General features: G+C 49.2%; 1 protein-coding gene across 10 annotated transcripts in view; it reads right to left on the reverse strand.

Annotated features, from left to right (window-relative positions):
* The window catches only part of Lrsam1 (leucine rich repeat and sterile alpha motif containing 1), a 31,625-nt gene that overhangs the window by 18,547 nt on the left and 1,171 nt on the right, over positions 1 to 11,907 (reverse strand). For 5 of the 10 annotated variants that reach the window (XM_074053151.1, XM_074053146.1, XM_074053149.1 and 2 more), the window contains 10 exons: positions 11,496 to 11,532; positions 10,855 to 10,958; positions 10,383 to 10,439; positions 9,459 to 9,503; positions 8,272 to 8,349; positions 8,063 to 8,131; positions 5,947 to 6,031; positions 4,962 to 5,083; positions 3,493 to 3,583; positions 389 to 519 (listed from right to left, as the gene is read on the reverse strand). In XM_074053151.1, coding sequence (XP_073909252.1) covers positions 389 to 519; positions 3,493 to 3,583; positions 4,962 to 5,083; positions 5,947 to 6,031; positions 8,063 to 8,131; positions 8,272 to 8,349; positions 9,459 to 9,503; positions 10,383 to 10,439; positions 10,855 to 10,926 — 750 coding nt within the window. In that variant the 5' untranslated portion in view covers positions 10,927 to 10,958; positions 11,496 to 11,532. The other 5 variants (XM_074053147.1, XM_020173784.2, XM_074053152.1 and 2 more) reach the window with 4 other exon arrangements.

The following is an 11,907-nucleotide window of genomic DNA, read 5'->3' on the forward strand; positions in this document are numbered from 1 at the left end:
AGCCTAAAATAAATGTCGTACCAAAGTTCCTTACTTTGCATAATTAATATACTCTAAAAAAAAAGATAAAAGCCCAGCTGGAGGCATAGCTCAAGCAGTAGAGAACCTGCCTAGCAAGCACGAAGCACTGAGTTCAAGCCCCAGTACAGCAGAATAAATAAATAAATAAAATTTAAAAAGAAATAAAGCCCAGTCACTTAAAAAAAAAAAAAAAGCAGTTAAGCCAATGGAGTGAGTTCTAGTTTGCCGGAGGCATTTGGGGGTGCAGCTCTGACCACCTCCTCATGCCAGCAGCCCTCCAACACACGTAGACACACCTATGAGTGGCATGGTGTGGGGACACACTTACACAACACACCACACAGGCCAGTGGGCGTGCTTGCCTCACCTGCCACTCCACCTCCTCCCTGGAGAACCTGTCTCTGGGCCCATCAGGGCTGTCCTGGGAGTTCTCAGCTCCATCTTGCTCCAGAACTGGTAGCAGGTACTGAGAAGGGGGGTAAAAGTCCAGCCCTGACTCTGTAAAAGATAGACACAAGCTGGCCAGGAGGGACCTGGAGTCGCCAGCCCCGCCCAGCCAGGCTCTGTCCACTGCTCCGCTGTGGGCCCTGCCGCGTGGCTCACTACGGCTGACCCAAGTGCAGAATGTGCAATGCTCAGTGTTAGCTGAGTGTTATGGCAAGCTGTCTATTTCTTCTATCCCCTGAGCGAGAACAACCCTGAGATCAGCCAAGAAGCCTGGGTTCAGGATCTGCTTTACTAATAGTCCTTTGTGTCCGAGACCGTGGGCAAGGCCCCTTCCTCCTCCAGCCCCAGACAGTTCACTTTCTTTTGCCTAACCTTTTTTTTTTTTATTTTTTGGCGGGAGGGTACTGGGATTTGAACTCAGGGCCTCATGCTTGCTAGGCAGGCACTCTTCCACTTGAGCCACTCCACCAGTCCTCTTTTGCCTAACTCTTGATCTTCCTGCCTGAGTCTCCCAAGCACTAGGATTAGAGGTGTGCACCACCACACCTGGCTTTGCTCTTTTGCTGATTTGAACATGCTTTTTACATATTATAGTTAATAACATTGGGTCTATAATATATATTGCAGCTATCTTCGTCTAGGTGGTGACTTGGTTTTTTTTTTTAATTTGGATGATGTTGTCTATCAGAGGGAAAGGAGTTTTCCATTTTGATGTAATCAGTTATCTGCCCCCATCATCACAGCAGGCAGCGCACAAGAAATACTAAAAATGGACAGTAGATACAAGAAAAAATATTCAATTCATCAGGGGAGTGACAAGGACATAATAAGCTCTGTTTTTTATCAGTGACTTGTTTTTCTTGCCTTGCTGAGGATGGAACCCAGGGCCTCTCACATGCCAGGCAGAGGCTCCAGCACTGAAGCCACATCTAGCCACGGTCAGCAGGCTCTTTAAGACAATACCAAGTGATGGCTGGGTTGTAAGGGGTAGGGTCCTTTCAGACAGTCCTCATGGGTGTCAGGGAGGGGTCAGGAAAATGCTCCTAACTGCAGAAAACTGGAGACAAGCTCCTTGTTCACAAGAGGAGGGCTACATGAGCTATGGGGCTCTGCCGTGTGGAATACTACAGAGCAGTACACAAGGATATTTAAACCACAGTATGAAATAAGAAAGTGCTTAGGATTTATCTTCAAGTGGAAAGAAACAGAGCATTACCTTCTATAATTTATCTTTTATGATTTTTTTCTCTTATGTTTGTGAAAGAACAAAATGTTTTTACATATGCATATCTTCTACACAGTTGTTTGTGTGTTTGTTAATGCATTTATTTATTTTGAGACAGGGTCTCACTACGTAGCTCAGGCTGCCTCGGCCTCCCAAGTGCTGAGACTGTAAGCGTGTGCCAAGTGTCACATTGCCTACCTTTGTTAGCTATGTGCCATCCACACCCGTTTCCAACTTACGGCTTCCCTCTGCTTTCCCCACGCGTGGTATTTCCTCTTCCTCCCTCTCCCTCCCTTCTTTCTTTTGAGATGGGGAAGGGGATCTCACTATGTTGTCCAGCCTGGTTTCAAACTCCCAGGCTCAAGTGATACTCCTCCCTCAGCTTCCTTCCTTCCTTCCTTCCTTCCTTGTTTTCTTTTTCCTTTTGGCTCAGCTTCGTGAGTAGCTGGGACTACAGGTTCATAACACCTTGCCTGGCCCCTAAGTGGCATCTTCTGAAGAAGAGAAGCTTTGATTTTAATTCATTCTAATTTATCAACTGAATGGTTAGTACTTTCTGTCTTTTGCTTAAGGAAGAGTTTAAGGTTTGTTTTCTTTTTTTTCTTTTTTCTTTTGGCGGCACTGGGGTTTGAACTCAGGGCTTCAGGCTTGCTTGGCAGGCTCTCTTACCACTTGAGCCACCCCGCCAGCCCTACTGGCATCTGAACTAACGGCTTCATGCTTATCCATGATCCTCCTACATTACATCTCCCACTGTTGCTGGGATGACAGGCATGCACCACCAAGCCCAGCTTTTTTCCATTGAGAAGGGGTCTCACTGGTTTTTTGTCCAGGCTGGGCTGAAACTGTGATCTTCCTGATGTTAGGCTCCCAAGGAGCTAGGACTATAGGTGTGAGCCACTGGTGCCCAGCTTTTATTTTGCTTTTTTCTCTTTTGCAGTGCTGGGATCCAGGACCTTCCACATACTAGGCAAGCGCTCTATCACTGAGCCATACCCAGCACTGGGCTCATTGTTCTCCACAAGGCGATCCAATTGACCCAGGATCATTTTATGTTACAAAGGTCATCTGTTCCTACTGCTTTCTAACAGTGACTTCATCATAAATCAGATGGCACATGTATGTGAGTCTTGGCTCTGCTCTGAAGCTCCAGAGGTGACAGAAACTCCCAACTGAGCGTGTCCAATCTGACAGGGGTCAGTTGCTCCCTTCCTGGTGGCCAGGGCATGGGTGACTCCAGGTTTTAGCTTCTTCTGCTGCTTTGCCTGCCCTTCCTCCAAGTCTAGGTCATCATCATCTCTCCTCTGGTGATCCTACTGGCCCATCTGCCTTCCCATCCTCCACTACCTTCTTCTCACTGTATAGCCTGAAAGATTTTGTGAAAAGCAAGTCTCCTGCTGGACACTGAGCCTGGGCACCCTCTGGCTGCCTGCCCATCTCTCTTCCCTGGGCTCTGGCACTCCAGCCACACTGGCCTCGCCATAATGCCTCAAGCTCCCCTTACCCCTCAAGGTCCTTCAACAGCACCTCCTTCTGCTGGGAACATCTCTCTCTTCCAAGTTCTAGCCTCCCCTCAGGTGGTGCTTTCTCAGATGGGACTCCCCCAGCCCCAACCTAAACTGAACGTGCCAGGGTCCTCTCTCTGGAGCCCAGCCTGTGATTTCATTCCCCTATGTGGTCATTCATCGTGCCCGTTTCCTTTGACAGAGCCTGAGCTCTGAGTGGGCAGGGACTATGGAGTCTGGTCTCTGCAGTCCCCAGCCTGGGCAGCACAGTGGGAGCAGGGTGGCCTGCCTTACCTTTGCAGAGGAACTGCTGTATGGCCGCGGTGCCAGCGCCACACACCTCCTGTGGGGGGTACAACATGGATGAGGCGTCGAGGCTCAGCGTCTGTGGACACAAGGGTTCCTCTTTATTGTGTGGTTCATCTCATTGCCTAGCATGATCAGAAGCCACCGGATTTCATTATGAACGTGAATGATCACTGCCTCCCCTGCCTATCAAGCAAATTAAACCGACCTGGGTGGTACTGGTCACCATCAGTACCGTGTGGGGCTTAAGAGTGTGAACTCAGGCTGGTGGAGTGGCCCAAGTGGTAGTGTGGACTCTGGGCTGTACCTCCCCGTGTGGTGACTATAAGCCATGTGAGGCCTGGTACATTTTGCATCTTACTTAGCTAAAGTCACATCGGATTTATGACACATTTCCAGAGCTCATAGGCGGCCAGCACAGGTAAAAGAATGTTACATCATCGACAGGAGAAGTGCTCATGGCATTGATTGCCATTCTGAAGACTCATCCCTGGCTTTAAATTCCAGCCCAGTATGGTCCACTGTTTATCCTCGAACAGGTCACTGAGCTGCCCTGAGTCATGGTTCACTCAGCAGTCACACAGGCACAGTGTCACCAGCCTGGCAGGGTAATAGGTGACATCATTTGAATCGGCCTGGCACACAGTCAAAAGAGCCTCACTAAGAATGGTTGTGTTCTCAGACCCTACAAAAGGCTTGTCCCCAAAGAGGTAACAAGGGGGGAAAAAGGCTTGTCTGAGGTGCCATCAGTAGCTCCAAGGAGGTTCTTAAGGGACTGGGGACAGAGCATGCTAGACAAGTGCTTCACCACTGAGAGGCGCCCCGGCCCCCCAGAGCTCTATCTATAGTTCTTAAGTTGCCTGGTCTGTGGCATTTTGTTATGGTGGCCTAAGCTAATGCATACTGGGTCCCTGCTCCCAGACACCACCTTATGCTCTAATGATACCTGGTTTCCGCACTGCCATACCAAGGCTCAGGTCCCTCCTCCCCCCGCCCCCCGCCCACCCAGGCCCCTCTAACTCCCGGTCCCCCCATCCAGCTTCCCTGGGCTCCTATGATTTGGGATCCAGGCACAGTGACTTTCGATCACCTCACTTCCCCTCCTTATCCCACCTGTGCTTCCCACGTCCCACCTCTTCTTCCACCAGGCACTCCTGCTATAAATGTCTAGGTCCCTACATCTCATTCCTCCTCAAAGTCTGGCTCAAATGTCAAGACAGCCCCTGCAACTCAGCACTCCCTCTTCTTCACTCCAGACCTGAGTTTCTGCCTCCACGATGGCACCAAACCCACATCATGACACATGTTCCCATGTCAGTCTCTCTGCAGGCTCCTAAGGACCATGCCTCAGGATCTCTAGGACCTGGCACCCAGTGGTTAGGACAGGCACTCAGGAATTGTGGGGGGGAGGGGGACAAGCCAGAGAGGACCTAAAGAGACAATGGCTCCCCACTTACCTCCAGGGTCCGAACATGCGCTAGCATCTGTGGCAACCTCTGAATTTCATTTCCACTGATGTCGAGAGTACGCAGGCTTCGCAGCTCCCCCAAGGTGTCAGGCAGCTCCTTCAGCTTATTGTCTGGAAAGACCCCAGTGACAAGCTCAGCACTTCAGAGCCCTGTGACCACTTCCTTCCTGACACCCATAAGACTCAGGGGAAAGGAGGAAGGAGGTCATGCCTCCACTTACTAGCTGAGTGACTTTGGACAACTGACTTTAATGGTCCCTGGCCTCAGCTTTCTCAACTGTAAGGTGGGGATGACAAACACTATCCAGCCTCCAGGAGATATTGAGAGTGGATTAGTGAAGTACGTGTGGTCCTCAGCACAGTGTCGGTCACAGAGTAAGAGATCAATAAAGGGGGCAATTAGCTAAGCTGAGGACCTCTTCTGAGACTGCCCAGGGACAGGGAGAGGAAACCAAGGAGCCAGGTCTGTGATACAGGGGTTCTGTGGAGGGTACAGAGCCTGCGTAAGGATCTGGGCTTGTCACTACCTCGCTGGTGCTCCCGGGCAGGTTATGGCTCTGAGCCTCCCTCTTCTCATCTGTATGCTGAGACAAACTCCACTGTCCTCCGTCTGCCTTGCAGATCTGTCAGGAGGCTGACCATACTGGCTGTTTGCTGAGTGTGATGTGCCACTAAGGACGCCGCGGTAGCTCCTCCATGGCCGTCACCAGTCAGCCCACTCTCTTCCCATCATTTGGCTTAGCTGTCACTGCTATCTGCCCTCCTCCCCAAAGGCCGGGCTCGGAGGAGTCATGGAACCTTCCAGATACCCTGTCTCTGGCACCATGGAGACACCCGGATCCAGCAGGAGGTCAGTCTGTTTCTAGCATCACCCCTATGCTTAGTGGCTTCCAGGCAGAGCACAGCATGGGTCCTGCCTGGGATAGCCTGGAGCTGCCCAAAGGTCACATGGACAGGGCTTTCTGGCCTCCCACCTTTCACATTGAGGGTCTGAAGCTGGATCAGGTTCCCAATGGAGCGTGGGAGATATGCCAGTTGATTCCGTTCCATGTTCAATACCTAAGATAGAAAGAAATGACATGAAGAAGCGACACAGACAGCTGTGACTATGGCTGGACCTCTCACCCTTACTTTAGGCTAAATGTCATCTGAGCATTGCACACACATGCCTTCATTGCCTCATGCCAGTCCCAGAAGAAAGGTAGAGATTGTTATGGTCTCACCTGAGAAGTGAGAAAAACAAGGCTGAGTGAGGTCGTGTGCCCAAGAGAGCCAAGCTAAGACCAACACCTGCTTCTGACTAAAGTTTCATCACTTAAACTGACCACAAAATGCCCAGAACTGCTGCTAATCAGAGACAGGAAGTGCTGACAGAGGTGGGGCCAGGGTGAGGAAGGGCAGGGTTAGGTTCTAGTCATCTGGTGCATGATCTGTGCCAAGTCTCAAGGCTGGAGCTGGTGGTACTGGGATTGGACAGTGGCTGGATGGATTCCTAAGACTGTGATGCCTGCAGGATGTGACACCACTGGGTGAGCCAGATCAACAGCATGCCACACTAAGTAGCCATAAAAAATTGATACAATGAAAAGCCTAGTAGCTACTAAAAAGCATGTGACTGATAAATATCTGATGAACTAAAGGATGGATCACTGTCAGATGTTCAAAAGCTACAAAACTGTGAATGCAGCAATTCTATAAAAATACCTATACAAAAAAAGTCCCCTAGGGATTGCAGGCGGTGGCTCAAATGGTAGAGCACCTGCCTACCAAGCATGAAATCCTGAGCTCAAACCCCAGTACAACCAAGAAAAAAAAAAAATCCCTCAAGACACTATGCCAAACTATGTACTGTGGCTCAAGGTGGTGACAAACACTACTGTTCTGATACATGTTCCCTATGTGAGCAGTTACAGTCACGTCTTTGGACTTCTGTAAAATGAGGTAACATCACCTACACGGTAAGGGTGGTCACTGATACCATTTCTTAGTTCTCTCCAGGGGCCAGGGGAAGCTGCTGTCAAGGACCACATTTCAGCAGGTGACGGTCAGTGAGCAGTGAATGCATAATTAATGGTGAGACTGCAATTAGCATTCTCTGGAAATAAGCCAGGAGAAGAAAAGATGAATAAGGGGATCCACTTAGACAGGGAGTGGAGCAGGATTCTCAGAGACATTGCACAGCTCCAGGAAGGGCCGCTCCAACAGAAGAGACAGCCCAAGCAGATCAGCATGCTGCAATGGGCACAGAAGACAGAGGGTTTTAGGTAGTGACTATAGTGAGTGAAGGAGAGAAAGTAAGAGAGGAGGCTGGAAAAACAGCTGGGACTCAGCATTTGCGGTCTTCTTTTTCTTTTCTTTCTTCGAGGTACTGAGGATGGAACCCAAGGCCTGTGTATGCTAAGTGTGCACATTCCTACTGAGCCACACACCCTGCCTACACAGGGTCCCGTGTCCTCGTGAGGGGGGTGGATTTTCAGTTCTGACTACAGTGGGAGCCCCTTCTTCCTCTGTAGAGTGGGGCAGCACTACACACAGAACACAGGCCTCGCAGGATAGCTGGGAGGCACGGACAGTAGTGCAAGGGGCAGGCTTAGCTCAGAGTTGGCCTGGAGCAAGTGCTCTATCCATGCAGGGGCCGCTGTTGCAGTGAGCTGAGCGTCACAGTGGGGAATCCTTTTTTTTTTTTGTGGTACTAGGGTTTGAACTCAGGGCCTCATGCTTGCTAGGGCAGGCAATGTATTACCTGAGTCACTCCACCAGCCCTAGGAATTCTCTTTTTTTATTTAATCAATTATTTATTTATTTAGTGATTTTTAAAATTTTACTTCTTCAGAGTTTTCCATTATTCAGCTCAAGGAATCCTCTTTTTAAACATGTACACTCACTGGGTGTTTTCTTCCTTTAAAGCTGAGGAAGCTCATGGTGAATTCCCACCCAAAAAAGCACAGGTCCAAATGTAGTAGAGAGACTCCCACAGCCGACTGCATTGGTGAGGGGACTCAGACACCAAGTGCAGCCTGCGTCCACTGACCACAGTACAACCAGAACACTCCACCCTCAGAGATGGGCTTCTGGGTCCTGCAGCCTTACCTGCAGGGCTGTCAGCTGCCCTATGTCATCAGGAAGGGCTGTCAGCTGATTGTCATGGAGATCCAGAACCTGCAGAAGGATACCTCTCAGCACACAGAAGTGCCCAATAAACTACACCGATCAAACCCCAGGCTGAATATTCTACGAAGCCAACCTGACACAAGACCTGAGGTGGGTAGGGGAACCCAGATGCCTCCCTGGTTCAGTACCTTGATGGTTGCTAGGCTCAGGAGGCTGCAAGATTTGGGAAGTAGGGAAGTGAGGTGGTTCGTATGGACAATCAACACCTGTGAGGCAAAGATTAGCGAAATGTCAGCTTGCAGAAGAGCAGCAGGCAGGAAAGGCACAGGAGGCACAATGGTCCTGCCATGCCCAGGGTGTCTCTGCTCACGTGTATGGGGGATACTATCAGAATCACGGACATGCGCACACAAACCAGATGACGTTAGGATCTGGAACTCTGAGGGTGAAAGGGACTTTGGAGGTCTAATTCTATCTGCCATCCTGTGCAGGGATCAGCTGTCCTGATCTTAACCTTCCTCTTTAGTGTCTTTGTGGAAAACAGAAAATAAAGTAGCTGCCTCCAAGTCCTGCCACATGGTCCAGTGCTCAACCTAAGGCATATATCTCTATTTTTATTAGGTATCGAATGCTGCTTTAATACTTCCAGAAACAAAGAGCTCATGATGCTGCTGGTAACAGAGAGCACTTTTTACCTATTTGTGTCAACCTGCACCCCGAGCACAAATGCTGTGATGTTATTTTTTTGGTGGTGGTACTGGGCATTGGACTCAGAGCTTCAAGCAAGCATTCTACCACTTGAGCCATGCCGCTGGTCCTTTTTACTTTGGTTATTTTTTCACATAGGGTTTTTGACCCGGATCAGCCTCAGGCTGTGATCCTCCTACTTCCACCTCCTGCATAGCTGAGATTATAGGTGTGTACCACAATGCCTGGCTGCGACACTCTTCTGAAAACTCATTTATCCCTTCCCAATCTCTACTGGTGGCCAGGGTAAAATGAGAGTAGTTATCACAGTGAGGGTAATAAGTATTTACTATGTGACAGATATTATACTCGTCTCTATGAACTCCTTTAATTTGGACAAGACAGCAGAGCTATGAATGTCTTCACTTAACAGATGAAACAATGAGATGTGAGAGTTTAAAGGAGTCACCCAAATCATGAAACCAGGAGATGTCAGGGCCAGGAGTGGCCTAGGGTTTCTAAACCCACTACTTGCTCTCCTAGCTGTAACAACCCCTTCTACAGGCCAAAAGGGTGAAAGCCAGGGAGAAGGGAGGTGGCCAGGAAGATCGCTCCTAAAAGTCACACATGGTTTCCTACAGGCAAAACACGCAGTAATGGATTCTCTGAAAATGAAGACTGAACTCACCTTCTTCTGTAGAACTTTGCATGTTGCAAAAGCCCCAAATGGAATCTAAGATAAGATAAAGAGGCGATGGGTAAGTGCCTCTCTCCTGCCAGTTCCTCATGGTAATGACATGAGGGAGTGCTGGCAGGTGGTGAGCAAGGGTAAACACATAAAACACTAACATGGAAAATAGCACTCAGCTCAGCAGAGCTGGGAAGGAATGGTGCTGGGGGTGTGGCTGGCCCTCCTCCAATCAGCTGTCAGGAAACATCTGCCAGGCCCACCCTGCCCTACTCTAGTCCACCATTCCCATTCCACCCCATTCCCATCAGGGGCTGGAGAGTCCTGACTTCCAGTACCTGAGGAATTTGTGGTTACATTTTCTTCCTTCCTCTTTCCCTCCCTCCTTCCCTTTCTTTCTTTTTTGTGATTCTGGGGTTCGATCTCAGGGCCTCATGCTTGTTAGGCAAGGCAGGTGCTCTACCACTTGAGCCACTCTGCCAGCCCTCTTTTTTTTTTTTTTTTTTTTTTATTTGAGACTGGGTCTGCATGTGTAGCTTAAATGGGCCTTGAACTTGAGATCCTACTGCCTCAGTGCTGGGATTATAGATGTGTGCCACCAAACTTTCTAATTAGACTTCTTGACTATTTTTTAGTTTTATTTTCTGGTGGTACTGGGGTTTGAACTCAGAGCTTCCTGCTTGCTAGGCAGGTGCTCTACCACTTGAACCATGCTTCCAGCCTGACTCCTTGACTCTTGCAGACTATGTTGAGGCCACAGGATTTTCTCAATTCTTTTGGACAAGAATGGAATCTTAAGCAAACATCTCTTAACTAGCTCTTCTGGCCTTTTTAAAGTCTTAGTCCACATCTGTCTTTCCCAAGGACTCGGATTCCATGAAAACAGGACAGATTAAATTCACAGCCTCACCACCTTCAGTTTACCTCTGAGAGCTCACATTTAGAGATGTCGAGAATGTCGTCTGCTCCAGCTTCTTTTGCCTAAGAAGGAAAAAAATTTTTAAAATTAATTAGTTAATTGTTTATGTGTGTGTGTTGCTGGGGATCAAACCCAGGGCCTCAAGCATGCTAGGCTAGTGCCTTACTACTGAACTAGATCCCCAAGAATATTTTTTAAAGTGTTCAAGCAACACGCCCTTATGGTGTGGACAACCCAGGCAAAAAAACACAGAATTAAGGACCTGGAAGGGATCACAGACACCATCTGATTCCACTGTACAGGTAGCCCAGTAATCCTGGCTTTGCTGGAGCTTGAGGTCCAGCAAAGAGAAATCAGCAAGTAATAATGGGAGTGGAGGGGGAGTGCACTGGTAGGGGTGGGGAGGCAAGGAGGGGGCATAGGTTGTGTACGGCAGAGGGGCTTGGAACGAGTCAGAGGAGGTCCACTGTTCCTCACCAGGCACATCTGGTACTCCAGGCGTTTCCGAGCCTCCTCGCTGGGTTTTCGCTTCCGGAAGAAGAGTGGCATTGTTCTCTTTCCCCAGAAAGATCTTCAGGAGCCTGGGGCATAGAAGAGAAGTGAGGACCTGGGACTTTGTCACAATCCCCGACTCCACAGGCAGGCAGCACAGTAAGCCAGAGCATGTGGCTGGTATGCAGGATGGAGAGCTCCATGAGGGCAGAGCTGTGTCACCTTGTTTATCAGAGTTCTGAGTTCATACAGCAGTGCTCAACACTCTGGCAATGAAACACTAAGCAGCAAGATGGGGTGGAAAGAGCACACAGGCAGGCCAGGTGACCTGGGTTCTGGTCCACATTTGCCAGCGAGCCACTGACCCACTGTGAGACCTAGGCCATTCTCTCTCCCCATACCAGGTCCCATCTCTCCTCCATCTTAGGGAAGTTCCCCAGATGCCTTCCAAGGATGCTCTCTGAGGACTCTAACAGACTCAGATGATGGGTCACTTCTAGCCCCTGTCAGAGTGGCATGAGCAGGACCAAACTAGACCCAGCCATGACTTGGGAAACTCAACTACATCAGCACTACAGAGGTGAGTTAAATATATGTTATATAGCAACCTTCGGCACTTTACCTACCTCGCAGTTATTATTCCATTTGATTCTCACCACAGCCCTGTTTATAGTGGAGAAAGCATGCTCATTAATTCCAGTGATCTGGTTACTCAGCCTGGAACCCTGGTCTTTCAGGTCCTGGTCCTGTGCAGTTCTCCCAACTCCTTGATGCTCAGATAACTCAACACACACTAAATACGCTTGGAAACTGGTGCTCTCTGCCTGCCAAGGCCTGCACAGTATCTGTAACCATCACTGCTCAATCAGGGGTAATAAGCAGGAGACAATCAAAGTGTGTGGCTAACAACCTGAGCTTTGAGATGAAATATTACTGGGTGTGAATTCAAGATCTGCCACCCATCAACTGTGTCACTTTTCGGGAGGGGGGCACTGGGGTTTGAACTTAGGGCTTTGAGCTTATTAGGCAGGCACTCTA

The sequence above is a fragment of the Castor canadensis genome, chromosome 13, assembly GCF_047511655.1.
Source record: "Castor canadensis chromosome 13, mCasCan1.hap1v2, whole genome shotgun sequence".
Classification (NCBI taxonomy): Eukaryota; Metazoa; Chordata; class Mammalia; order Rodentia; family Castoridae; genus Castor; species Castor canadensis.